Source organism: Lasioglossum baleicum, chromosome 16 (assembly GCF_051020765.1).
Source record: "Lasioglossum baleicum chromosome 16, iyLasBale1, whole genome shotgun sequence".
NCBI lineage: Eukaryota > Metazoa > Arthropoda > Insecta > Hymenoptera > Halictidae > Lasioglossum > Lasioglossum baleicum.
This window is the reverse complement of record NC_134944.1, coordinates 3,568,379-3,593,713: the sequence shown is the minus strand read 5'-3', so window position 1 is coordinate 3,593,713 and position 25,335 is coordinate 3,568,379. Positions and strand designations below refer to the sequence as shown.

The following is a 25,335-nucleotide window of genomic DNA, read 5'->3' as shown; positions in this document are numbered from 1 at the left end:
GGTTACAAGCGGGATCGTGTATCCACCTCGCAAATATATAACGCGTTAATTAAATTCTTATCGGGTCGATTATCGCGTTTAATCCGTTGGGCCCGCACCGAGCCGGTGCCTTTTGCTTTATGACGACGCGAACTTGCACGGCCGGGATCCCCTCCACGCGATAGTCGGCCGGTTAGGCGATGCACAGCGGTCCGAGGACGCGATTTTACTGGCCAAAATCTGGCCAGAAACCTATATTTTTTATTATAGGAACTTACTGCACGTAAAAAGACCAGTAATTTCCGTAGGGTACTTCTTTTTTATCCGCATTATGCATGATATTGCATACTGTAGGAGGGTAACTTCGCATAAGTCAGTGTTGAAACAATGTCTTTATTTAAACAAGTACTTTCATAACGGTGCGTGCTCGACGGCGAGATTCAGACTGCCTGCTGGATTTTTTTTTTTTTTTTTTTTTTTTAAACAGGGCAAGCCTGATTATTGAACATGAGGGATTGTATAAAAGGCGCCTGGAGCTGTGTGCTCCCTATCCTTTTGTCTTGAGGCGTGGAGTTGTTTTAATCATGTGAAGGGTTTAAATTGTTTTGTTAACGTGAGTATTTCTGTATAAGAAAAGTTTCAAAAAACTTATAGACATCACAGATTCAGACTGCCTGCTGGATGTTCTTCAGCCCTCTTTATAGTGAAACACAGTCACCCAAATCGACCAATCACAGATCGGTTTTTGGCGGTTGCCGCACCACGGTGACGGGATCGACGGTCTTTCCGTGAAACCGTCGGATCCTTTGGTCGGCACCTACGTCGCGTACAGAGGCGGCGCGGTGTGTCGCCGCCGCGTGCCGCCAACACCAATAACAATTAATATGTTAAACAATAATGTCATTCAAACTGTACTCTGTAATATTATATGTATAATGTAAATTACGTCCAGCTGTATGGACCCCATTTAGAGGTCCGGGTAAGCTTAAATAAAAAGAAAATGTTCATTTGTGTTATTTTTTGTGTATTGATTGAAAAATATGCAGCTGATGGTTTAAGAATATTAAAAAATATTATTCTAAATGATTATCGTCAATATTATTCTAAACAATTACTGCAATGTTACTGATAATAATACAGCTGCAAATTTTTAAAATAAAAATGTTAAAAGGAGAAATAGGAGATTAACTACTGTAAGCGAAAAATTCTGTGAAAACGTGGAAAGGTTCTGTGAAAACAAAAATTTATGTTCTACATGTTCATGTCCAATTATGTCATATTCTATTTTATATTAAAATGTTATGTTAAAATTTATCTTAAAAAGACCTCCTTGCCCGTGTTAGCATTGTTTCGTATAGTAGAAATATAGAGGTTTATAGTTTTTCTTGTGTACTTCTTGCGTGATATTTATATGTAATATATATCATAATTTTATTAAAAAGCAGATGATTTGTATTATTTTTTGTGATAGTTAGAAAGGATTGAATATTTTATTTTTTTATGTTATTATAAACTAAATGAAATTATTGCTTATAAATATGTATATTATTTGAGTGAATTTTACTATTCCGAGTAAATTCCACAGCGAAGCTGTTTGGCTTTGTTATATAGGTGGTGTTGGTGCCGCTCGCGTACACAGACACACGCACCCGTGCGTGTCCCTACAATACATTGTATTTAAAAAAAGAACTGATCGAATCGAGACGAAGAATTAGGATGATAGTGAGCAAATTCACTTTAGCCAAGCTTGTGCTAAAATCGGATAAAATGAAAACGTGATCGAAAAGTGCATAATGAAGTTCATCGAAGTGCTACGAAGTACATTGAAGTTGTATAAACATCCACTACCCATCCATCGAACATCGTCGAACACGTTGAAACCTGGCACCGTACACAATTTGCGTAAATTTCATCGGCTCAGCCAGTACAGCGATAAATGTACGAGCACCGAAGCTTGCAGTGAATCAAAACTGTTGCAGTTTGATTCCCTTGTACAGTTTGCTCAGGTTCGCTATAATAAGCGCATAAAATCCGCCATCCACTTTCGAGCAATATTTACGTGACGCGCTTATTGATTTACGTAGCTGGAACCGGTTGCATTTCAATACAACAGTTCAGATTCCCATTAGCTAAACGCTTTCGCACGGGAAATAATGGGAAGATTTATTAGCATCGGGAAAACATGTGGACGCGTTTGAAAAAAAGGTCCGTTCCGTGGAAAGCCGCGCGAGTCGAAGCGCCGCAAAACGTTGCTGCCGCTGCTTTCTACCATCATTTTTCCTGTCTGCACAGCGCACCGGTAAGATTTATCACCCATCCCCGTTGCGTGAATTACCTTGTGTACATTGTGTACGCGATAGCATGCTAATCATATTATTCTTTCGTTTACGCTGCGCGCGTGTTTGCGAATGTTATTTTCTGCGAGCTCGCTCGCCTGCTCCCGCGGCTTTCTGTGCCGACTAAATTAGTTCGCACAATAGAAGTTCGTACGTCATACTTTCGCGTTACGTAAAGGTCGCTCCGCGGCTAATTCATTAACTCTTGCGATAATCAAGCGATAGATCATGCCGTACACGCCACGTACACGCAAATTAGGGGGAGTTTAACGCTAGGTTCACGGGTCCCGTCAAAATGACGGGTTCTAATTAATATTCTTAACCCCTCGCCTTACAATATCGTGTCTGACTCGTGACGAAGATTCTGAACAGATTCTGATAAAAATGTAGGCTGCTCTACACTTTACCGGACTCAAAATTTGTGCCTATTAGAATTGCAAAGATGCTTGCCCGAGGATTTATTTACAAAATTTATTTCTTTGAGTATATATTATTGGAAAAATGGCGAAATATTTGGATAGACACGTTCTCGTTATGTTTATAAAATAATGTGAAACAGTAATTTCTAGAGCTCCGTAAACCTAGTGTTAAGTCATCAGTTCGCTGGCATCGAATTTGTTTCGAAGACACAGCGCCTTGGAAGATCACAATTTATGCGAAGCCTAGCAAGGTGAGCAGTTTTATGGAAGTTTGAACGCTCGCGGTTTTATTCATTAGGTTTTAATGCTCCGACTTTGACAGTAATTTAACGATCCCGAAGAATGTCGGTAGGCAGTCACTAATGCATTTCTATTAGCATATTTCCGCGACCGGCGAATGTGAAACAGCGCGGAAAGTCAAACAAAAATTACAAACGCGTTCGCAGTCGACGCAGAAGTAATGATTTTAGACATTACGATATCCGGTATTCTGGTATCGACGTGTCCCGTGATAAATCTGCATTCCTGCCGGTTAAATCGCGTTTATTGAGATTAATTATGCGAACGGTGTTTGCGGTCTTTAGTCAGACGTGATTTACAAACTCCCAAGTCGAAATCAACGTATGGGTTCTGGATCAACGAGTGCGGTAAATCACTTGTGGCCGGCCGTTCCTCGAAAATGAATTAACGGAAAGGCAGACAGATTGAAAATATCAACGAGAACGCTAATTTATGCGCGATAAATAATTCCAAAATCATTCCCCTCGTTAACACGCTCGACGTACCTGGCTACGAAATTTTCAAGATGAAGGAAAGACAATCCATTCTCGAATAACAATGTTCAAAAAAGACGGCTTCACGGTTCTCGGAGAGCATAATTCGTCCATACTGTCTTCCCCGTGACCTCTGCGGTAATAATGACTCACCCTTTCGCTTTCTTCGTGGATGGAATCGAGTTAGGATCGACGAGAATAGCATTCGACGAGTTATATTGTGCGACAGGGCGCAGCTCGCTTATTCTCCCCACCTTTTTATCTCTTTTATCCCCCCCCCCTCCCATCACCATTTGGCGAAACGAACACGCACATCGCGTCTGGAATTCTAATTAATTCCGGATCCACGGGACGATAACTGTTTCTTTTATTGGGAACGTCTGCTGGAACCGTGACTGAGAATAATGTCGTCGTAAGTGCGCCCCTTTAGCGTTAGGCGAGCGATCTTCTTCATCTTGTGCACCTTCTTCGTATCCGAATGAATCTGCGGAGAAGATCCATCGGTAGACTGCGGATCTTTATGCATTTATGAAGAAATTAGTTGGGAGAAATATAAAACGGTAAAAGATTTAACTAACAGTCGTTAAGGGATGAAATGAATTTTTCTGTTATTCCTGCTTCCCATAATCAATGTAGAACACTTTAATTTTACATAAAGATCAGCTGTCTATCAATCAGTTTCTTTTTTTCCAGAAAATTATTGTTGTTTTTACTGTAACAAAGTCGTTAAGGGATGAAATGAATTTTTCTGTTATTCCTGCTTCCCACAATCAATGCAGAACATTTTTATTTCGCATAAAGATCCGCTGTCAGTTCATCAGTTTCCTTCTTTCCAGAAAATTACTTTCATAGAATTTTTATTCTTGTCAATTTATACAGATTCGGCACGAAGGATCGAATCAATCGCGAGAAACCTAATTTTAGCCAGTCCCGATAAAACAGGGAAGGGGAAATTCAGTTTACATATCTGAAGCAGTTTAATTAATTTGATCACTCGAGAGGTAACGACATCTTCACGATCCACAAGCATGGATCTCGTCATCTAGATCTCTCCCGGAGCCAGCTTGCAATCAGTAGCTGATTGACGCCTGACATTGAACCACGTAGACAGCGTCTCATCCATTTTCCACGTCGCTCGTCTTTCCGTCAATTTAATAGTCCCTCCTCGCCTCTCAACACCGAATCGATAAAAGAACTCGACTAATTTCGTACCGACGACGTGACGAAACCCGAGATATGTCAATTATCTCGGATTTCGTCCTTTCCATCGAATGCTAATCTACTTTTTCCACTTGCACTGGTCGCAACCGATTCATCATCAATTTGCGTCGGTTTGTAGTAATTACTCGTGATTACTTGAATTGAGTGTAATTGATAGACCACACATGTTTATGCTAATCACCAATTAGGATGTCGTTTGTCAGGAAAGCAGGATACAGTGTTTGTTTTTGTTAACGCGCGCCTCTGTTTGCACGAACAATAAATGCCGGAGCCGCTGTTCCAGCGCGCTAATGTGTGTGTGCGGAATCTTTCTTTTTTGATAAAATACTAAACTAGAAAATATGCATATATCCTTGTGTGTAGATGTATTCCCTTTTCGTCGATCATTTAATCAAAATCAAGTTTCAAAATAAATATTGCCAGTCTAATTGCACGAGTGAAATTTACATTGACATGTAAAATTGAACAAAACGTGCAAAATCTTTCTTTTTGATAAAATACTAAACTAGAAAATATGCATATATCCTTGTGTGTAGATATATTCCCTTTTCGTCGATCATTTAATCAAAATCAAGTTTCAAAATAAATATTGCCAGTGTAATTGCACGAGTGAAATTTACATTGACATGTAAAATTGAACAAAATGTGCAAAATCTTTCTTTTTGATAAAATACTAAACTAGAAAATATGCATATATCCTTGTGTGTAGATATATTCCCTTTTCGTCGATCATTTAATCAAAATCAAGTTTCAAAATAAATATTGCCAGTCTAATTGCACGAGCGAAACTTTACATTGACACGTTAAATTGTAATTCAGAAAATCTCCGGGATTGTTTCGAGCCGATTTTCAGTGCGGATAGTATGCACATGTGCCTGAAAAAAACGCATGATTTCTTCCGACAAAGAGTGGTTGCGAGAGGCACGGATATTTTGCAAAACGTCGGGCGCAATCGCCGTTTCGAACTAACTGGCAATTTTCGCTTGCCGTACAATCCGGCAGGAACTCGTCCGCCGATCACGATTGAGTTTACGATCGAGCGGCGCTGGCCCTGCGGAAACTTTTATAAGTTCATCCATCGGTAAATGCATGCGGGAGTTACGATCGATCAGAGGAATCCCAGACGGTATATCCGACGTGCTTGCGGATGAATAAACCGACAGATTTAAGGGAAAAAGAGGCAGATTAAACTTCCCGAATGAGGATGGGTACACACGGATTCGCAGACATTCGCGGGGTTTCGAAATTCATGGAGTATAATGCTAACCGTTCCAGAACTTTCTCGGATTTTTCTTGTCTTGTTATTCCACTGCGGATCTTTATACGTATCTGTTTAAAAGTTTAACACTGAACCTACCTAACATCGATTAAAATGCGTTACCTAACAAAAAGGACAAAACAGTATTTACTTAGATTGTGTACAATTTTTATTAAAGCATGGACGATTTATTATAGCGTGCTGGAATTGAGAAATTTATTGAAATATTTCCCATGGAAGCAGCTGTATAATTTCAGTATGTATTTGTAAAATAAAAAATATGTTTCCCAGATTTTTGGTTAACGATGTACCGTTAATTAAGTGAGATATACAGGCTCGCTGTGTTAATAAGATCCGCTCTATCTAAATGCAAGTTAATATTTACAGCGCATACAAGCGATAATGGTTAAACGCGAAGCTTCTGTAGCTCTCTAATGCCACGGATCGTCTGAATTATCTTGAACAAAGATTCGGCAAATAAATCTGCAGCTTTGAATTACAGACAATAACTTTCGACTCATCGCTTACAAATCTTTTATTCTGCAATGACAGAAGTATTGAGGACGATTTGAAGTTACTCGGACATGAAGAGCACGAAATTTTTATAGTTTCGGTCCGAGGCGCCCGCAAAAACAGCAGAAAGAAACATCTTTTATGAACAGCGCGTGAAGATGACGCACACGGTTTGAACGAGAGGTCTTCTTCGTCTCCGACTAAGTGGCCCTCTCGTCCGGGTGTGTAAACGCGTGTGTCACTGCCACGTGGCTGATCTGGCCGACCTTGAATAGTCAGCGAAACTCGCCGAGGCTCGATGGAGATGTACGCCGGAACGTGTACCCGGGCTAGAAATGTAAATCACCGGCTTCCACGAATTCGCCGATGCTAATATTATGATAATGAGTGACGAACCTCGCCAGGCCCGGCCGTACCGCCGAATGAAGATCGATGAATCCGCACAGTCGAGTTACGGATATTATGCGCGGTTTTCTATTTCCCTCGGCGGATTTCCATCGTGGACGCGATTGATCACCGCGTGCTACGTGACAAATGTTTCGGGAAGAGTTTCTGGTCACAATGGCGGGCTCTTTTATTGTGGAGAATAAGGGAGGAGAACGTTCCTGCAGTTGCGCACGAGTATTTCATAGAATAGCGACGTGTTCGTTGTTGTTTCCGCGAGGTCCTGTTTTATAAACGGTTTACGAAGAAAAATTGCTCTTTTGGTTGGCAATTAATTCCACTTGCTCCCGATACGTTAAAAAAGAAATGGGGTGAACGAAAAGATTGGTAAAACAGGAAAAGCGATTCCGCTATCTCGGACGATCAGGGCTCATCGTAGTGTATCAAGGAGCCGGTAATAAATTTGCGAGAAGTGTATCAATTCGTGCATTGGTCTGGCCCGTTCCGGAGAGGGATTCCTCGGGTCTGTTGTGTGCCGATTCTCATGAAAATTCAAGGAATCCTTGACCCAACTGTGTTCCGTGTCCGTGAGGCCTCTCCCGCTGGTTGCATCGTCCCTGGTTCGCCACACGGTTTAACCTCCAGACGGAGCACGGTGTGTCGTGTCTATCAGATGGTTGTGCTGGTCCGCTGCCTCGGCAATGTCAGTACCCACGACGGCCAAATGTGCCTGCTTCTTCGTGTATCCCGTCCGTACTCGTTCACGGTCTGATTCTCCCCGGACGGCGAATTCGTTTCCCACATTTTTATTCCCTCGATTTCGCCGGGGTGTCTCCTCCTACTACTTCGCAGTCCCTCTTTCTATCTTTCTTTCTTTCCTCTTCGTTCGGAGCCCCGACCCGGACCCACGAATTTATCATCGCCCGGATAGGAGACCGGAATTTCTTTACCCGTGAATTTTATCGTCCGAAATTCATTTTCGGCCGGGGGCGACGGCCAGACCGTGGCGACATCCGGTCTGAGAGAACCACGGTACCGTTTCATCGCGCACGTTGCCATAGGCCGGTAGTCGGCAAACTTATTCAGTGAACTGCGGATTTGATGCACTTATGACGAAAATGGACACGTACAATTTAAAGCAGTGGACATCAGTATATTAATTTCAGCTTAATAAGACAAGTAAAAGAAGAAGTCAATTTCTATCTGGCTCCTGTGTCTTGCAATCGATGCAAGCATTTTTTATCTTGCATAAAGATCCGCGGTCTACTCGTTAAGCAAAAGTAAGTGGTACAATTTAGATTTTTCTTTTCAGAGATTTTCTTTACGAGAACCCTGGGAATTGCTCTTTATTTCAATTGAGATATAACACACAGACTGACTGAAAATTGGAATATTGAAATACTATATATATCCAATTAAAATAAAATACATTTATTTTAAACACGTCGTTTATGGAAGTTCAAAGCTCCTGTAAATTCGAACGATCAAGAAAATGTGTGTATAATATAATTAGACTGTGGATCGTTATGCAAAATAAAAATTTTGTGCATTCACTTTAAGAAGGAGGTGCCTCGCACAACAAAAAATCCTTTCATCGTTTAATAATTCTAATACGTTGAAAAACGTAAATTCATGTTTCCACATTCTCTCAATCAGTATTCTATTTGAAATCGTATCCACACATTTTTCCCGTAATTGCGTAAAATACGACGTCGATCGTTTTACGTTTCCCATGGAGAGGCACGCCATCGAATTAATTAACGCTCGTCCCGGTGCAGCGTGAAAGGGAAACAATGGCGGAGGCCGAATAAATCTTGATCTTTTCCGCGGTGGAATTCATAAATCGTTCCGCGGCACACTGTTCTCCGGGGCGACGTGGGCCCTCGTAGGCCTTCGCGACTCTCTTTCGAAAAGAAGAAAAAAATGATTTCCGAGAACGGACCTTGGAAGATCTCTCACCGATTGCTGGCCGACTCCCACGCGTCCGAGAAAGAGAGCTTGACGCGTGGCTCGTAACCCATAAACCTCGCGAATCGTTCAAGGTGAAACAGCCGCGAGCACATCACGGCTTGAACACGAGCACAGGCAGGCCTTGCGAGACTGTGCATCACTATACACCGGGTACAGTATACCCGTACCCTTGACTCCCGACATCGGGGACCCGCATTTTATGTCTACGAACCGCCGCAGCTCGCACGAGCCCATCTCTCTCTCAGCCAGCTCCGACACGTCGCGACGCAATTCAACCTCCAGACGACCCGCCGTCACTTGTCGCGAATAAATTAACCCGATCCCCTCTTCCAGAACCCCTGGCCCTCTCTCGATCCCCCCTGATCTCGTTCTGATAGATCGCGCTGCACAGCCACCATCGACACTCGCGATTATTGCACTATATGCGTTCGAAGCAATTTTAATTCGAAAATCAAGACGTTTCTTTCGACCCAGATCATTTTTGCGAAAAATCTTTTAGAAAATGTAAAACAATGAACTATTTCTGCGATAAGAAGTATAATTTGAAGACTGATTTTGATGTTATTATGTATTACTTTTCTTCACATGTCACGAAAAACTAAATCTAGTTCTTTTGTTCACTAATCAGTGAAACCGTAAAATAAATTGTAGGGCAAGTGGTTAAAGATCCGTTCAAGGACCGGGTCTCTTAGGACCCGGCCCAGGCCAGACAAGTAAATTAAAGAGCCGGCCGTCTCTCCTGGCTTCTTTCCCGGTTTTTCACTTTGTAATGTAATTAAGTGTTCGGATCGGGTCGGTGTTAGTGTGTTTTACAAACTCGAGTGCACGCGAGACCGATGCGGGACTCCGATACGAGTGGTGCGTGTCCGTCCGTCGGTTTTTCCGCGAAGCCGTTCATCGGCCCGAACGCAGCCCGTCCCGCATTAATCATGCCACTCTTACGTTAATTTCGCCGCGATAAATCTCCGTCCGCGGCGAACAAAAATGATCGCGCGTACGTGCCCACCCACCCTGAAGAGAGGAAGAGGGACCCGTCCTCTTCAGCCTTGTTCCCCGGCATTTCCACCATAATAAATTCATTTTTAATCTTTCGGATTCTCGGCTAATATATCAACCCGACCCGACCCGAGGAATGAAACCGCCGCACTCTGGTCAATATAATCTTCCCAGTGATAAAACAATTATTTTAGTAAAAGGGTTCGTTGCATGGAAGTGTTTCGCTAAGACAATTATTTCGTTTTCGCTGGTTTCCTGATGTGTAAAGTATAACTTTGTGTGATTTTATCAATATACATATTATTGTAACCAGATATAAAGCAGATCGATGTGTATTTACTTTAACAGGGTTGATGCGGTGCGCCGATAAATATTTTGTTGCAGGCGGAAACCGCAGCGTGGAAACCATCGCGGAAGAACAAACGACGCCCGCACGGCCAGAAAAGGACGTTCATGGGGAAACTAAAGCGACCGCACGGTTTCCCATGGAAAGGGGTAAACGATGCTGCTGGACACTCGTCGGCCCGTGCTTTGAGTTATGACCCGACGGTCTATAATCGTTAATTAAAGCCCACTACAATCTGCTATGATTCGTCCCCTCGCCCGCAAGCCTGTGGTTCTCCTCGTTTTGCACCGGACCACTTAACTGGTAAGTTTTCTGGTCGCTGCTTCGCTTCGTTCACCGTAGGTAAAAAATCTCTAGCGATTTTTCTGCAATTCGAAAATTCATGAACAATTCACGACACGAACAAACTGTACAACTACCCTACATTAAGTCAACATTTTCAACCAGGGTAACCAAGTTCCTCGGTCGTTGCTTGGTTTCGTTTACAACATTTTTACAACATTCTAAAACATTCCGCAACACGAACAACCTGTCCAACTACCAAAGTCAACATTTTTAAGCAGAGTAGCCAAGTGGATCTCTCCGGCAGCCTGTTGAATGGAAGCTGGAATCCCCGCTCGAACATTCGGATTACAGGTCGGGCCCGGTAGTTGATCATCGTGAACTGAAGGCGCAATTTGTATCCTCACGATATGATACCCCGAGCAGGATAAAGCCGAGCATCCTGTTCCAAGGCTGCGAGCGAGAGTCCTCTCTTCGCTGGTGCAGCTGAACAAGCGCGCCCTCTGTCGTCCGAGATACGATCAAGCCTAAGTACCACGAGATATACGACCTACGATTGGCATGCACGGAGCGTTACCTACTTACATGCAAGCCGGTCCTCCTTCTTTTTTTTTTTCTTTCCCTTTGCCGAACCATCCTAACCCGGGCCCCTTTATGCTCCCTTGTCGAACGCGTTCTTCGTAGCCGCGCTCTGATAAAGAGAGATCGAGACCCCGGCCAAGATAAGGTCTCCATGCCCCCGATCAACCGAGATACATCCGGGCCACGTGGTGTTTGTCCTGTCCGTGTGAAACCGCCGGAAAAAATCAATAGCGACTGCTCCCTGCTCGATAAAACTGGGAAACACCGTAACCCGACCGCATTTGTAGGAAAATTGAGTAGACGACATTCAAAATTGTAGAAAAACTTCGACAATTGAAGTTGTCAATGTATGATTTCCGATCTATTAAAATTATTAAGAGGGTAGACTCGTTTCTTGGGTCGCAAGGGTGCGGGATGAGCATTCTCATTTCTAGATAACGCAAAGATGGGGGTTTTCAGTAGTCAAAAGCGCTAGAGATCCATCTAGGCCACAATCGTAAACGTAAAAATACTTTTGAGGATAACCCCGTCAAATAATAGGAACTCTAGAGAAACGAGTCAACCCCCATAAGGGAGGAAATAGCATTCTATTTGATATCTATTTCTTGCAATCGACCAGAGTTGGGCAAACATTTTATTTAAATAAAAATGCAATCGACGAAGACAATCTTTATTTTGCATAAAGATCCGCATAGCGATTCCTAATTCTCGACTTTAAAGACTTTGGAGACCATTTTGTGACATCTAGTTCTTTTTCGGCGACTTGAAATTAACGCCCAGCCGAACAAAGGGAAAAAACACGGTTCTGAAGCTGCATACACAGGGGCTGCATGCATAGAAGAGACGAGAGGGGATGAGATCAGCGACGACAGGTCGATCCGACGTCCTCGCATAGTGGCACCGAGACGACGCTGAGCTGGCGCAATAGCAGCATTGACGCTGGCGTCGTTTACCGGGGATCTCGTGGCGACGACGCAGAAACAAGGGAGAAACGTCGCATAATGTGACTAACGTAATTAAGCCGGCGCCGCTGACGCCTGAATTTCGATCCCAAAACTCGCAGGCAAGAAACTTTTCTTTCATTTAACGGCTCGGACAATGCGCCAGCCTCTTCAAGTTCCTTCATTTCCGCTGCGGAAGTCTTCGAATGCACTCGGATAAATGCTGCATTTAAACTCGCCACGGTTAAATGTCCGGTTTCTCGTTCCGGTAGCGAAAAATTACGGAATCAATTTAGTCTGTGCAAGCTTGGCTCTTATTTAATCTTGTAGAAAATTTTGTTCTGGGAGATCTGGAGAGACTACTCGAGGGACAATTAACATTTAATTCATTCGCATATTATGTACCCCTAATTCACTACCCCATTCATGTCCGGTTTCTTGTTTCGTAAGTGAAAAATGACGGAATTAGTTTATTTAATTTTGCTTCAACATCAAAATCAATTCATTGTATGTGGGTTTGGCTCTCATTTAATCTTGAAGAAAGTTTTGCTCGCCGAGCCAGGATTGTTGCAAATTGCGAACGATGAAGACAATGTTTCAACTTTCGATACTCGTTTGAAAAATATCTAGCGACACACACGTAGGCGCTGCCTTGTTTTACGCGAACGTTAATGCGGCGCACGTTGCGAGGTGTTAATGAATACTTGTCGGAAGTAAACGCGGGAGTCTCTGTAGCCGAGGTGCGCGGCTCTCTTTTCCCCCTCGGTTTTCCTCGCTTTTCATTCAAGGCATCGGCGAGACGTCAATCGCAAGCCGATACACGGCGTCGTTATTAAAAGGACGGACCTCCATTCAGCGATATATAAAAAGATCGTTCCTCGGCTATCTTCGCGGAGGAACGTTTATGTAATTGACGGTAATAAATAACTCGAACCTCGGCAGCCGGAACCAGCTTCTCTCTTTCTCCCTCTGACGTATTTTAATTTACCGAGTCCCCGTCCGTCGAAGGCCGAATTTTTCCTTTTACCCCGGGAAATCTACCGTCGATGAATTGCCTGTCTAATTAATTACTCCGGTAGCATCGATTCCCTTAATTGCGTCCCTCGACGTAATTTGTTCGATTTCGAATCCGATCGTCAATTCAATCTGGAAATACTGTGGGCGAACGAAGTACTCGTACACGAAGAATTAGTTTACTAGCTACATAATGTGTAAAGAATTTTATTTCTAATTCTTATTGATCGCAAGTTTTTTATCTGTGCTAGTAATGAAAATTTAAGACATGTATTTTGTAAATCTAAACCAATTTTGTAAAAGGTGTACGAATACTTTGTACACCCACTGTAAAGCTGTTCAACAACTTGGCGAATAGATTTCGAGTTTCAATGGAAGAACGTGCGACTCTGACTTATGAAACTGGCTCGATATATCGATTGAGTCGTTAGAAACTCGGCAAGGTGCAGCATCGAATATCCATCTTTAGTGTCCCATAAACGACCACAGAGAAGCCCCATACGGTTTCCTCGCGATCGTTCTATTGTAATGTGCAATTCTGCTTGCTCACGATTCAGGAGAATCACAGGAATCCGAGTCGGTCGATCCTAAACACTCAGCAGGATCCGAGGGAACGAGGGGAAACGATCACGAAGGACTTTTGTCCTCCATCGGATCGGAACCAGAATTCGAAAGGATCCCCGTGGCGAGCTGCGATTCCGATCGGGACTGGTTCCCGGACAAAAAGAATCGCGAAAGTGATTCCGGGCACGCGTCAGACAGCCTCGCCGATTAATTTCACTGCCACTGGAAAGACGAAACGACGAGCTCGTCGATTTTTAGCTGGAGCTAAACCTGTCCTCGGCTGGGTCTGTTCGGGGAATCCGAGGACTTCGCGCAAAATAACGATCGACCATCTGCGGTCTCTTGGAGGAATTGATTCGTCTTTGGCCAATCAAAAGGATCATTTTCGTGGAATTTTTATAGGTCGGAAGAGAGAGAAATGTTTAATTTTCGAGTTAAAATAGCTTCGACTGCAAAGGATACAATTGTTGAATTTGAAAACTTTTCAATCCTTCAATTTTTAGCTTAGCAACTCTTTACTTTCAATACTACTAATTATTGAATTATTGAAGAAATGTTTAATTTTAGAGATAAAATTGCTTCGACTGCAGAGGGTTAAACTTGTTCTGAAGTCTATGCTTTTATCGCATTAAATAAATAATTCGGCGTGTACCACCAATGGACAGTTTAACTAATAAATAGATAGAGCGAATAAAAATAATTTAACGACTTCCATTACGATTTCAATTACATACAAAATAATCGGAAAACAATCACCAGTTAGCAGACTGAACAAGTACACATTCGAAATATATGTTTTTATCGCATTAAATAAATAATTCGGCGTGTACCACCAATGGACAGTTTAACTAATAAATAGATAGAGCGAATAAAAATAATTTAACGACTTCCATTACGATTTCAATTACATACAAAATAATCGGAAAACAATCACCAGTTAGCAGACTGAACAAGTACACATTCGAAATATATGTTTTTATCGCATTAAATAAATAATTCAGCATGTACCACCAATGAACAGTAAACTGATAAATAGATAGAGTGAATAAAAATAGTTTAACAATTTCCATTGTGATTGCAATTACAAAATAATCGGAAAACAGTCACCGGTTAGCAGAACTGAACAAGTGCATATTTGAAACCCAATGGAGGGAGGGAGAGCTATCGATCAGCGTCGTTCCGCCAGGCATCAGTAGATTAGGGGTTGGCATACGTATCATTTCCTAAGTGCAAAGAGTGTGTCTCAGCGGGGCCGTGTATAGCTAAGAAAATGATCAAACAATGAGTCGCGTATTTCCCAATTGAATCGTTCGATTGGGATTCGCTGGTAGGACGAAACTGGAAAGGGTGGAAGAAAGGGAACGGTCATCGATCGGGTTGCCCTTGCCAGGCGGAACAAGGAACCGTGAGGGCCGATAATAACGGTGTAACAGGTTCTATCGTTTCATCGCAGTATTTACGTTCTATTATTCTCTCCGGGGCCTGGGGCTCGTATATATCGTCGCCCTGTGAAATTCCAACAGGAACGAAAGCGACCGACAATACACACATACACACAGGGGACATTGTATATTATAGTCACCAACCACCACCCTCTTCTCCGCTCTTTCTTTCCGCGAAGTAATGGCCCATTTATTTTCACTCGTTGACCCCCGCCGAGACTAATGTGTCTCGGCAAGCTTTTTCGCATCCCTTCGCGGCGCACCTTCGCGTTCCGTCACACACGCGCGAATTCTTCTTACAATGTGCTCGACCCTTCTGTTCGGTGCACTCTGACCAAACTTAGTGTCCTGCTACCGGAAGCTCCGTGGGAAACGGGTCACTGAAATGCTCGAATAACTGTCTCCTTCGTCTCCATCGCTATTTAGCTTTTTATTTGGGACGTTCTCTCCTTGGTTCTTCAACGCGACATTTATCCGCGGTAACTCGAGCTCGCGATACTCTCGCACATCTCGAGAGATTGTTCGAGGGACAATTAATATTTAATTACTTACTTTTCACTGGCCCCGTGAAATACAAAACAGCAAAAGATTTAAAAAATTCAAGGATGTTTGAATGTTGCTTTTAATGTAACAAAGTCGTTAATGGGTGAAATCAATTTTTATGTTAACCTGCCTACCGCGATCAATGCAAAACATTTTTATTTGCCGTAATCATCCGCTGTCTAGGTCCAGTGGACACAGATTTGACATTCTCTTCTTGGTTCTTGAACGCGACATTTATCCGTGGATAACGCGAACTCGTGACAAATTAATATTTAATTCATTCGCATATTACTTCACTGGCTCCATCGTGATCCAACGGACACAGATTTGAAGAAGTGGACTTTTCGGAAGAAGAAATTCTTTTGATCCAGAGCACAGTCTCCAGTGCACCCTGTCGGATTCTCTGTAGACTACCGTAACCAGGCTCGACTACCAACGAGAACTCGCGATGATTCAAAGCAAACGAACGGGAAGCGGCTTTGACGTTACTACGGTGTCCCCCGCCGGAGAAGCCCTGACGGACGATTCGTTAGACGACCTCGTCACGGAGACGCATGAAAGAAGTCGCGGGATAAGACACGTTGATGAATGAGCGTCGGTTCCAGCGCGCCTCGGTGAACAAGGTTCGTTCAAAGATCCCCAATTTGCGTCCTCGTGCTCGCCGAGGAAATTGAGCGCGTCCTGCGACCCGGAAAAATCGGGAGGTATAATCACCAGATGTTTCGAGGAACGCGCACTTTTATCCTGTACTTTCCGTATCGAATTATCTCGAGACTATCGAGTGTGTCACTTAACCCTTTGCACTGAAAGCAATTTTAATATTCCGAAATCAAGACATATCTTTCAATCTAGAAGATTTTCATTCTATCTTTCTTCATTCTATCCGGGGTCTAGTTATGGCAATTTTGCCATAACTTCGGAGATCACCATTCGAGTGCAAAGGGTTAAAATAATTAAATTACGTCAATCCTGAAACGTTTCTGCAAGGGAATACGAAATTCTGATCGAGAATGACACTGTTTACCGAGAAGGGAAGCTCCGAACCATCGATTCGTTTTTCTCCGATACACAATTTCACGGAGAATCCCTTGATCATCTCGGAGAAGGGGTGAGCCACCCCTGGCCGCCGCGACAGGAATATCGCCAAGAGGAAGCGACGAGACCAGGCGTGGAAGAGAATTCAAGTAGTCGAGAGAGACACTGTTGAAAAAGGTTCGAGAAAAGTTCGAAGGGATTGGACGCCGGTAGGATCGTGACAGACGTGCCGGAGGGATCGAAGAAAGAAAGGAGACAGGTGGGTGTGGGGTGGTCCGGGAGGGTGTGCCACGGTGATTTCACGCCCAGGAAAGCCGTGCAAGTCGTCGTTCGGTTGGAACCTGGCCAAATGCACTTAACGTTCTATCAGACCCTCTCCACCCCCCAGAAGACCACCTTACGTCGCCGGCATCGGTGGATCGCGAACTTTTTTCATACCGCCGCCACGTTCCAAACGGCGACACCTGTGATCCACAGACGGAGGAATTTCGTGTCGATCGCTTGATCGAGCTAAATTCTATTTAAAAGATTTTATTTCAGACTCTTATTCAGGAACTGTTATAACTAGACTGCGGATTTTAAGCATTTACGACGAAGTAAAATGGGCACGTACAATTTAAGAAGATTCGATGACATCTGCGTATTAATTTCAGCTTAATAAGACGATTAAAAGAAGAAAGAAATTCCTATTTGGCTCCTGTGTCTTGCAATCAATGCAAATATTTTGTATTTCGCATAAAGATCCGCCGTCTAATACCAACATGTTTAATAATCTAAACAATATTGCGAACAATGGTAGAGCAATTTTTAATGGTGACTCCGATCGAAAGCTATGAGCAAACCTACAGACATCGGCGGTACCGGATCACACGATGACCCCGCGAGTTCACGCGAGGGATGAAAACGATCGGCGCAAAAAGCCCACGAACCGATGTTAGGAAAAGACGTGCGCGAAAGTTGGATGGAGGGTTGTGTGTACATACAACTGGCGAGGCTACTGCGTCGAAAAGGGGAGTCTCGCGTGGCTGATCAACGGGGCAGGGAACAACACAAACGTCCTTGGAAGAGGCTAGATAAGCTCGGTATTTACCGCAGCAGATACGGAGGGGATGTATCCTGCGCAACCCTCGGCTCCTTCGAGCGGTTCTCGTTCCGCGTAAACAGAAAAACAGAGACGCCCTCGTAAAAGCTTTGCCAGCCGTCCACTTTCACCCCCGCCGGAGAAGATCGACGGAACGGCACGGCCACCCTCGAGCCACCACCGAGGTGCATTACCACCTCCGGCTGACTGGTGGAAGCCACTACTACGTAAAGGAACAGCTAGGACAAATACGGATCAAGGTTGCTGCTTGCCCGATTCCAGCGACAGACCGACGAGATAAAACCATTCCGAAAAGGGCTCCGGGAGGAAGCCGGACGCGTGCTTTGATCATCCCCCGGATAATAGCCGCCGAGAACAAGCCAGTTTTTGTTCCGGACGTTTACTTAGACAATTTAGATGTTTGCCGGCTACGTGTCCGCCCAGGGAACGCAAACAAATGCGAACCCTTGCTCTAAAAATCTCTGTCACGATATTGTATCATCCCCAAAATACAGGGGTAGTTCAAGTCATCATTTTGTTGATTTTAAAATTCTTATAGTTTTAATATTTTCAGAATTGTGGTGGCAAAAGTCGGGGATATACCCGCAGCAGAGCTTGTAAGCGATCATCCCCAATATTAGGGGTAGTTCAATTCACAATTTTGTTGATTTTAGACTTGCTCGTCATATTTTTAATATTTTCCGAATCGGTGGTGAAAGTCGCAGAGATACCTAAGCGATATTTAATGCAAACGCGTCGACAGGGTGCAGTTTTTTTTCCCCCGGCAATTTGCCTCGAATTTAAACTAAACTGCTTCTTTCTTTCATGGCCGATTTATTTAACGGGTCTCTGCGAAAATGAGCAGACAAGAAGGACCGACGGATTCTGTTATGGATATTGCCCGGAGCGGGGCTCGAGTCGAGCGTAAAAACCTCTTTGGATAAAGCTGGAGGAGAGAGTGGTGAATGGAACGAGACACTTATAATCTCCTTTCCCCTCTCTCACCTCTCACCAACTTCCCCCTATCGTTTTAAATCACCGCGCAGCGATTTCCCTTTCCTCGGTTTCGTTTCATCTTGATTTTCCGCGTCGCGAGGCTGGATAAAACTGATAAGATCTGTTCAATCCCGACCATCCTAAATGATCATCCAACAGTACTACAAAATTGCACTTTATACAGTTCCTACAAATCCTAAAAATCTATTTTTTCAGCGACTAACAAAATCGTTTTGCACGAGACTGGATAAAACTGATAAGATTTATTTAATACTGAAAATCTTAAATGATCGTCCAAAACTACTAAATAAATTTTTGAGAAAATGGCTCTTTATCGAGTTCCTACAAATTCTAGAACTCTATTTTCCAGCGAGCAACAAAAGCCGAGTGGCAAACAATTTTCTGGCTAACGAGAGGAGCGTGCGTCAACGCTAACTCGATCGTAATGATGAACAGTGTGGCGAAACCGGCGGAAAAATCGCGAATTTTGCATAATCCGGATCCGCAGAGGTATTTGCAGGAGAGAAGAAGAAGATCTGGGCGTGACGCGAAAATCGTATCAATGGCGGTAATTGCGTTATCCCGAGCATGGGAACGATACTTTTCCACGGCATGGTAGTTCCGCGAATGAAATATGCACATAATAATCGGGAACGGGAGAGAAAGATCGGCGGGCGGCTACAGTCGACCTCGGGGAGGGGGTAAAATCATGCGCGAATTTCGAACGAACGAGACGAACTGTATATGCAGCAGCGCTTCATTCATTATTAATATCGACACGCTGCACACGTGTGCAAAGATACATACGTGATCGCAGTGAGAATCGCACGATCGGCCGAGCTCTCCAAGCCGCTGGGAAATGCATTGAACGTACCTGCAACACAAAAGAAGAGAAGAAACGTTAAATATGACTCTATCGTTACCGGGACGCGTACACGTGATATTTTAATATTATTATCCCCCAGGCCGATGACGATCCGTTTCTCAAACAAGACCCGATTCGTTATCCGAGCGAGCATGCAACGTGCACCGCGCGTCCTCGGTGCATTTCGCGAGCGCATGTCTTTACAGTTCATACACTCTGCGAGTGTTGTCGGGCTGACTGGATGGTGCACACTTTTTTCGAAGCGTTAACGAGCTGGTTTTATCCTCGCTTTCGTAATTAGCCTTTTTAGAATTTTTCTTCTATTTCTGTGTATAGCTTCTTCTTAATTAACTGGATTTAGTTAGGCTTGTTCCAGCTGTAAGTGAGCTTCACACAGCTCTACACAGTTCATTTAACCTTCATTTACATACATTTTCGAGCAAAATGAAGGAGAAATTTTCTAAAGTATTTGTGACATTTTATTGACTTTCAACAGATAACTACACAATATTTTAATCAATTTGGAACACGTTTGAGATAGCATTCCTAGACAATTTTTGGAAATTTTCCATTCGTCGACTTCTTGTCCTTAATTGTTATCCTTAAAAGACAAACAAAATCTTTTACATTATCTTCGCATTAAATAATTCATCCTTCACATTAAAATTCGAGGAACTCGAAGCAAAGATGTGGAAGTTGTTCGAGTTTCTAAGGCCGGTCTCTAATAAATAATCCACTCCGCACTCTGTTTGCAACGCGAAGAGTTATTTGCCAGGAAAGATACGCACATTGTATTACAAACAAACAAAAATGTTCCCGCCGCCGCCGTGTATTCGCATGTAAATTGCAGATCAAAGAAGCAGAATTACTTATCCTCCGAGAGGTTGTTCCAGTAGGAGGGAAAACGGAAATATCATCGAATCGTTTCAACGTGTTGACGTTCCGTAGAAACCAGTTTACGGGACTGCATCGCGTTCTTCGAATCGTTAATTCAAATATAAAATGACGCAAATCGCTGGATCGACGGCGATCGCTTTTAAAATAGAAGCAGCACGTGTTGCCGACCGATCGAGACATTCTTTACGCGTGCGTTAGCCGGTAAAATTTTCCGTATCCCATATCGCTTTACAAGCCTTCATATTATACATTACATACGAATCGTACGACTACGGATCTATTTATACAACTTCTGGAAAATTTCCAGAAGAACGTCATTGAATATTGCAGTCTGGATTTTCCATGAATTATTTAACGTTTTCAATTCTTTGCTCGTTAAAGGCGAAACTGAACAGATTTTTATAATGCAATCATTAAAAAATGAATTTTACTTCTTTGCTTATTAAAGACGAAGCTGGACAGATTTTTCTAATCGATTATTATTCTGCATCGCTTACCTCGTTGCTCCACTAAACTCCTATACATACTTGGAAACAATTACGACAGCATGTTTGTTTGAAAGATTGGCTCTAACAACGCAACAACGTAGCAGGGACATTTCTCGGCAGCATGAAGGGGTTAAACTCCCCGGAACGCTATTAATAGTCTTCCGGTAGGCAGAGCGTTAAAATATGAATGTACAATCGATCATTGTGCCTCGTTGATAAAAATAGAATGGGAATTAAAGGGTTGTTGAAAGCGTGAAAGAATATAGGGGTCCTCGGGGACCGGCATGTCATCCCCTAACTCCTCGGCTGCTCGAGGTAACAGAGACTCGATGTTGCGTTTATCGCTCATTCCACGGTCGAAGTTTGAATATTCAGTGGTTCACCGGGGCAGAGGGAGCGAGAGAGAGAGGAATGAGAATGGAAATGAGAACGAGAAAGGGCCGCGGCGAAGGAAACCCAGAGGCGAGGGGGATAAGCCGGCTAGAATCTGGTGTACATCCCCGTTTAGCAATTAGCATCTTGTATTTCAAAGCCAGAGTTTCCTCCCGGACAGAGAGCCGCAGGAAGAAAGCGGCGGCTGAGTCACCCGGAGAGTCAGAGCCCCCTTTTGCTTTCCTGCCAGCCAGCCGTCTGAATATTGTTAGCTTCGGTGAATTTGATTCAGTGCTCGTAATTTAGAGCGCATTAGCGATGTTCCGCGCCGACAATCCCCGCTCCCTCGCGATTCACTTCTGCTCCTCGACTTCGCTCGACCCCGATGCGGCTTCTTCCTTCGGTGGACCACAATGTTCCCTCCGAGAGTGATAAAATATCAATACAGTAAATATTCGATGGACGCAACGGCCTCGGGGAGGTTCGTTTGCATAGTTCGCAGAGAGACACTACTTTTTTGCGCTTTGAAGACCGAGCCGAACGTAGAAAAGGACAGCGCGTGTAAACAGAGACCGAAGCGCAGCAGAAATGCAATAAATGAACTTGAGATCGGATTACAAGCATGTTTAATGTTTACACTGTAATCGTATAGGTACCGAGGGTTCAGGCAAGTAAACATTTTGTTTATTTTTTTGCCAACATATTCGTGAGACTTCCCTGATTGAAACGAGTCCTAACACGGCATAATTTCGATCATTTTTTTCAAATTGTTCATTTTTCATTATTTTTTGCACAACATTGACCAGCACGTTGATTAGACTTTGCCGATTGAAACGAGTCCAAACAAGACACAATTTCGCTTGTTCTTCCTCATAATAATTTTTAGAGTTCCGTTAACGCCCTCGTGTTCTTCAGTGCTGGACAGACAAATGACCAAATCCCTCCGCAACCCTTGAAGGGGTAGTTCTCGATCAGTTGGGGTAGCCACAGCTTCCCGTCTGCAAATTTATTTTGTCCCGGAAGCAGAGCCAGACGAAAGAACACCGAGCCTTCCACCCTCTACCTTTCAACCCCTTTTTCGATCCCGAACACGCCAGGTCACGGCAAAGTGGAAAATCTCTTTTGTAAGCCGGAGCATGTTTCCGCTTCTCCCGCTCGTTTATTTTAATATTTGAACGAGCCCGAACAGAGCTTCAGCACGGGGAAAAGCGTTGAAAGCGACGCTAAAAGCGACGCTTTCAACGTCACGGAGCAGAGAGAGCGTGTACAGTGTACACGTATCGCAGAGTATCGTTGTATCGCTAATCAAACGCTCGCCGATTCGATTATATCATTATCCACGTCGACGTGGTTCATATTTTGCCTCCGGAGCTAAGGCGCGGACAACTGAAGCCTTTTTTTTCGAAACTTGAACAAAAATCTTTTTCTGTTTCTCTTTCTTTTCACTTCTGCGCTCCACGCTTTTATTTATAGTCACCAATGGCTAAAAATATTATATTCTCCTTTCTAGTGCATTTTAATATAATGCGTGGTTTATAAAAAGTCTTTTTATATATTTTTTTATTTTCTACTTGTTAGTCTTTTTTAAATGGTATAGGGAGATGGAGATAGTAATACTGGTATGACGTCATTTTAAAGTTCGCCTACAAAAATTAAAAATTGCGGATCTTCGTGGAAAATAAAAATTTTCTTCGTCACTCGCAAGATGCAGGAACCATAGAAAAATTTCTCCTATCTTTAACAATTCTGATAAATTGAAATTAACACATGGATGTGCTTAAATCGTCTGAATGTTTTTACTGTTTTAAATTACATCCACCCACTTTTGTTATAAATTGCATAAAATCCGATTATGACGCGTTGCAGCGCCTCACGAGGCAGACTTCGAGTGATTCGACTTCAGAAGCGACTATGCAAAAGCACAGTGATTAAATCACTCGGACACTTGATTCACAGGGTACGCGCACACGTCTCGGGAATCATCGTCTCTCTATTCGGACGAGGTGTGCAGTGTGCACGCGTGTGTGTGCGGCATCGGCACGTGTAATTCACAATTCATGGAAAACGGGGTCGTGGGTCTGGAAAGCTCCCTCTCGTTCGGTCTTTCCCGCCGGTGTATGGCGGTGCTGGTATAGTGACGGGAAAAAAGCGCGTTTCAACCGCAAAATCGATTCCGCGTGACAGACCAAATGTCGCGTTTCTTTCCGTGGCCGTTCGGCCGCGTCGCATCAAGGGGTTGAAAAAGTGGTCAAAGGGTAACGAGATTTCCCGCGTTCGTTATTAAACTGGAAACGGTTCTCGCGAACCATTTCTCTACTAATCACCGGCAATTGTGGACCGTTCGCATCTTTGTGCTTGATCGTACTCGCGAAACAATGCTTATAAGTAGACTGCGGATGTCCATGCACGTAAAATCTGCAAAAAGCATATGCAAATATGCAGAAAACATATGACCAGAACTAATACAAAGAGATATATATCAGTAGACTGCGGATTTTACCAAAAAAATGGGTAGTTGCAACTTAAAACAGTGAACAAATGAAAATCATACAAGAACATCAATGTGTTAGTTGCAGCCGAAGAACATTATTGAGGAATGAAGGAAATTATTACTTGGCTCTTGTTCGTTGCAGTTGATGCAAACGATTTTTATTTTGCATGAAGTTCCGCAGTCTATTTATCAGTCATGTTCTAATTAACGATTTAATTGTACGGGAACACACCATAATTTGCGTTACAATAAATTACTAGTAATTTTTCCATGTTTGTAGCAGTTTGTTGTTGCCGTTTGTCAACTAATAATAACTTTGATATTAAATAAAAAACAAACTGCTACGAAGAAAAGAACTACGTCGCGTTATTGATCAGCGAATTGCCGATTTCCGGCAGCGGAGCGTTGAAGTGAATCAAAGTATGGCACCGTGGCGCTGATACCTTTCGACCGCTTTCTAATTCACAAAGGTGAAATCTGACGCACAAGCGATACTTGTAGCAATAAAGATCAAAGAGTCAAAGTAATTCACCTTTCATCGAGGCCCCGTCCGAACCATAAAGCGATAGACATCTATGTTCGAGCGATGTAACATTGTTGATCACCGAGACGAAAGAGAATGAATTGTTTCAGATGGTAACCGGTATTAGCCGATCGAAATAGAAATTCGTTGTACAATAAATGGCACGAGCCCTGTACGAGACGCGATTCTTTATTGTCCTGTCGATGGAAAGTGCATCCCGTAGATTATCAGGAATTGAAAGCGATATCTCCTAGCGGCCCGATCATCGAGAACTACTTGTAACCCTAATGCATCTGTTCATTATTTCTGTGGTCGTACACGCCGCTTGTCACAATTTTTTTTGGGAAGCTAGATCAATTGGTTTACTACAGACTGTGAGAAGAAATTTTTTACACAATCGCAATTGGTCGGAATTGTAGAAGAAAATACTAAAAGTTGCATTTTACAACTTATTAGTGTGAGCCAACTTTTTCTCAAAAATATTTTCACGTTGTCTAGCAAACCAATTGTCCTAACTGCTCGAAAAAGTTCAAATCGTATTATAATCCAATATTAAAAAGAGTGTCCGAATATTAGATTTATTAGAATACAGATTTATATTGGGGACTGTAATCAGAACTGGCGCTTTTGTAAGGTTGTGCACCTAAAGATCGCAACAAATTCTGCGCCACGTTCTGCTTTTGACGAAGGTAATCGTCCGAGGAAGAGGAGCATAAATTTTCAGCCGGAAAAATTGGCAAAAATCGGGTTGTTGCGGTCCGTTGGGCAGACACGAACCCCTTAACTCGTTTAGGGCTTCATCGTCGAAGGTCGTAAGGCGAATTGTAGGTACGCACGTAGCTCTTCGCGCCGCTTGTTCACCACTTAACGAGATGCGTGTTCTCGCGCTGGGAATATAATCAGCCGCGCGGCGAGCCCTTTCTTACGATCGGTGTTTTGCAATTCCTCCGGCGTGCCAGGGCTCCCTCTTGCTCGGCCGGGTTTGTTTGAATACCCACGGATTATATAATAGACACCACGCAC

The 25,335-nt window shown here is 43.3% G+C and overlaps 1 protein-coding gene across 4 annotated transcripts in view; it reads right to left on the bottom strand.

Annotated features, from left to right (window-relative positions):
• The window catches only part of LOC143217279 (uncharacterized), a 301,556-nt gene that overhangs the window by 154,732 nt on the left and 121,489 nt on the right, over positions 1-25,335 (bottom strand). Inside the window, exon 4 of one of the 4 annotated variants that reach the window (XM_076441346.1) lies at positions 19,484-19,550. The exons of the other annotated variants lie outside the window; for them this stretch is intronic. Within the exon in view, the coding sequence (XP_076297461.1) occupies positions 19,484-19,550 (67 nt within the window). The remainder of the gene's footprint in view (positions 1-19,483; positions 19,551-25,335) is intronic. 4 annotated transcript variants of the gene reach the window in all.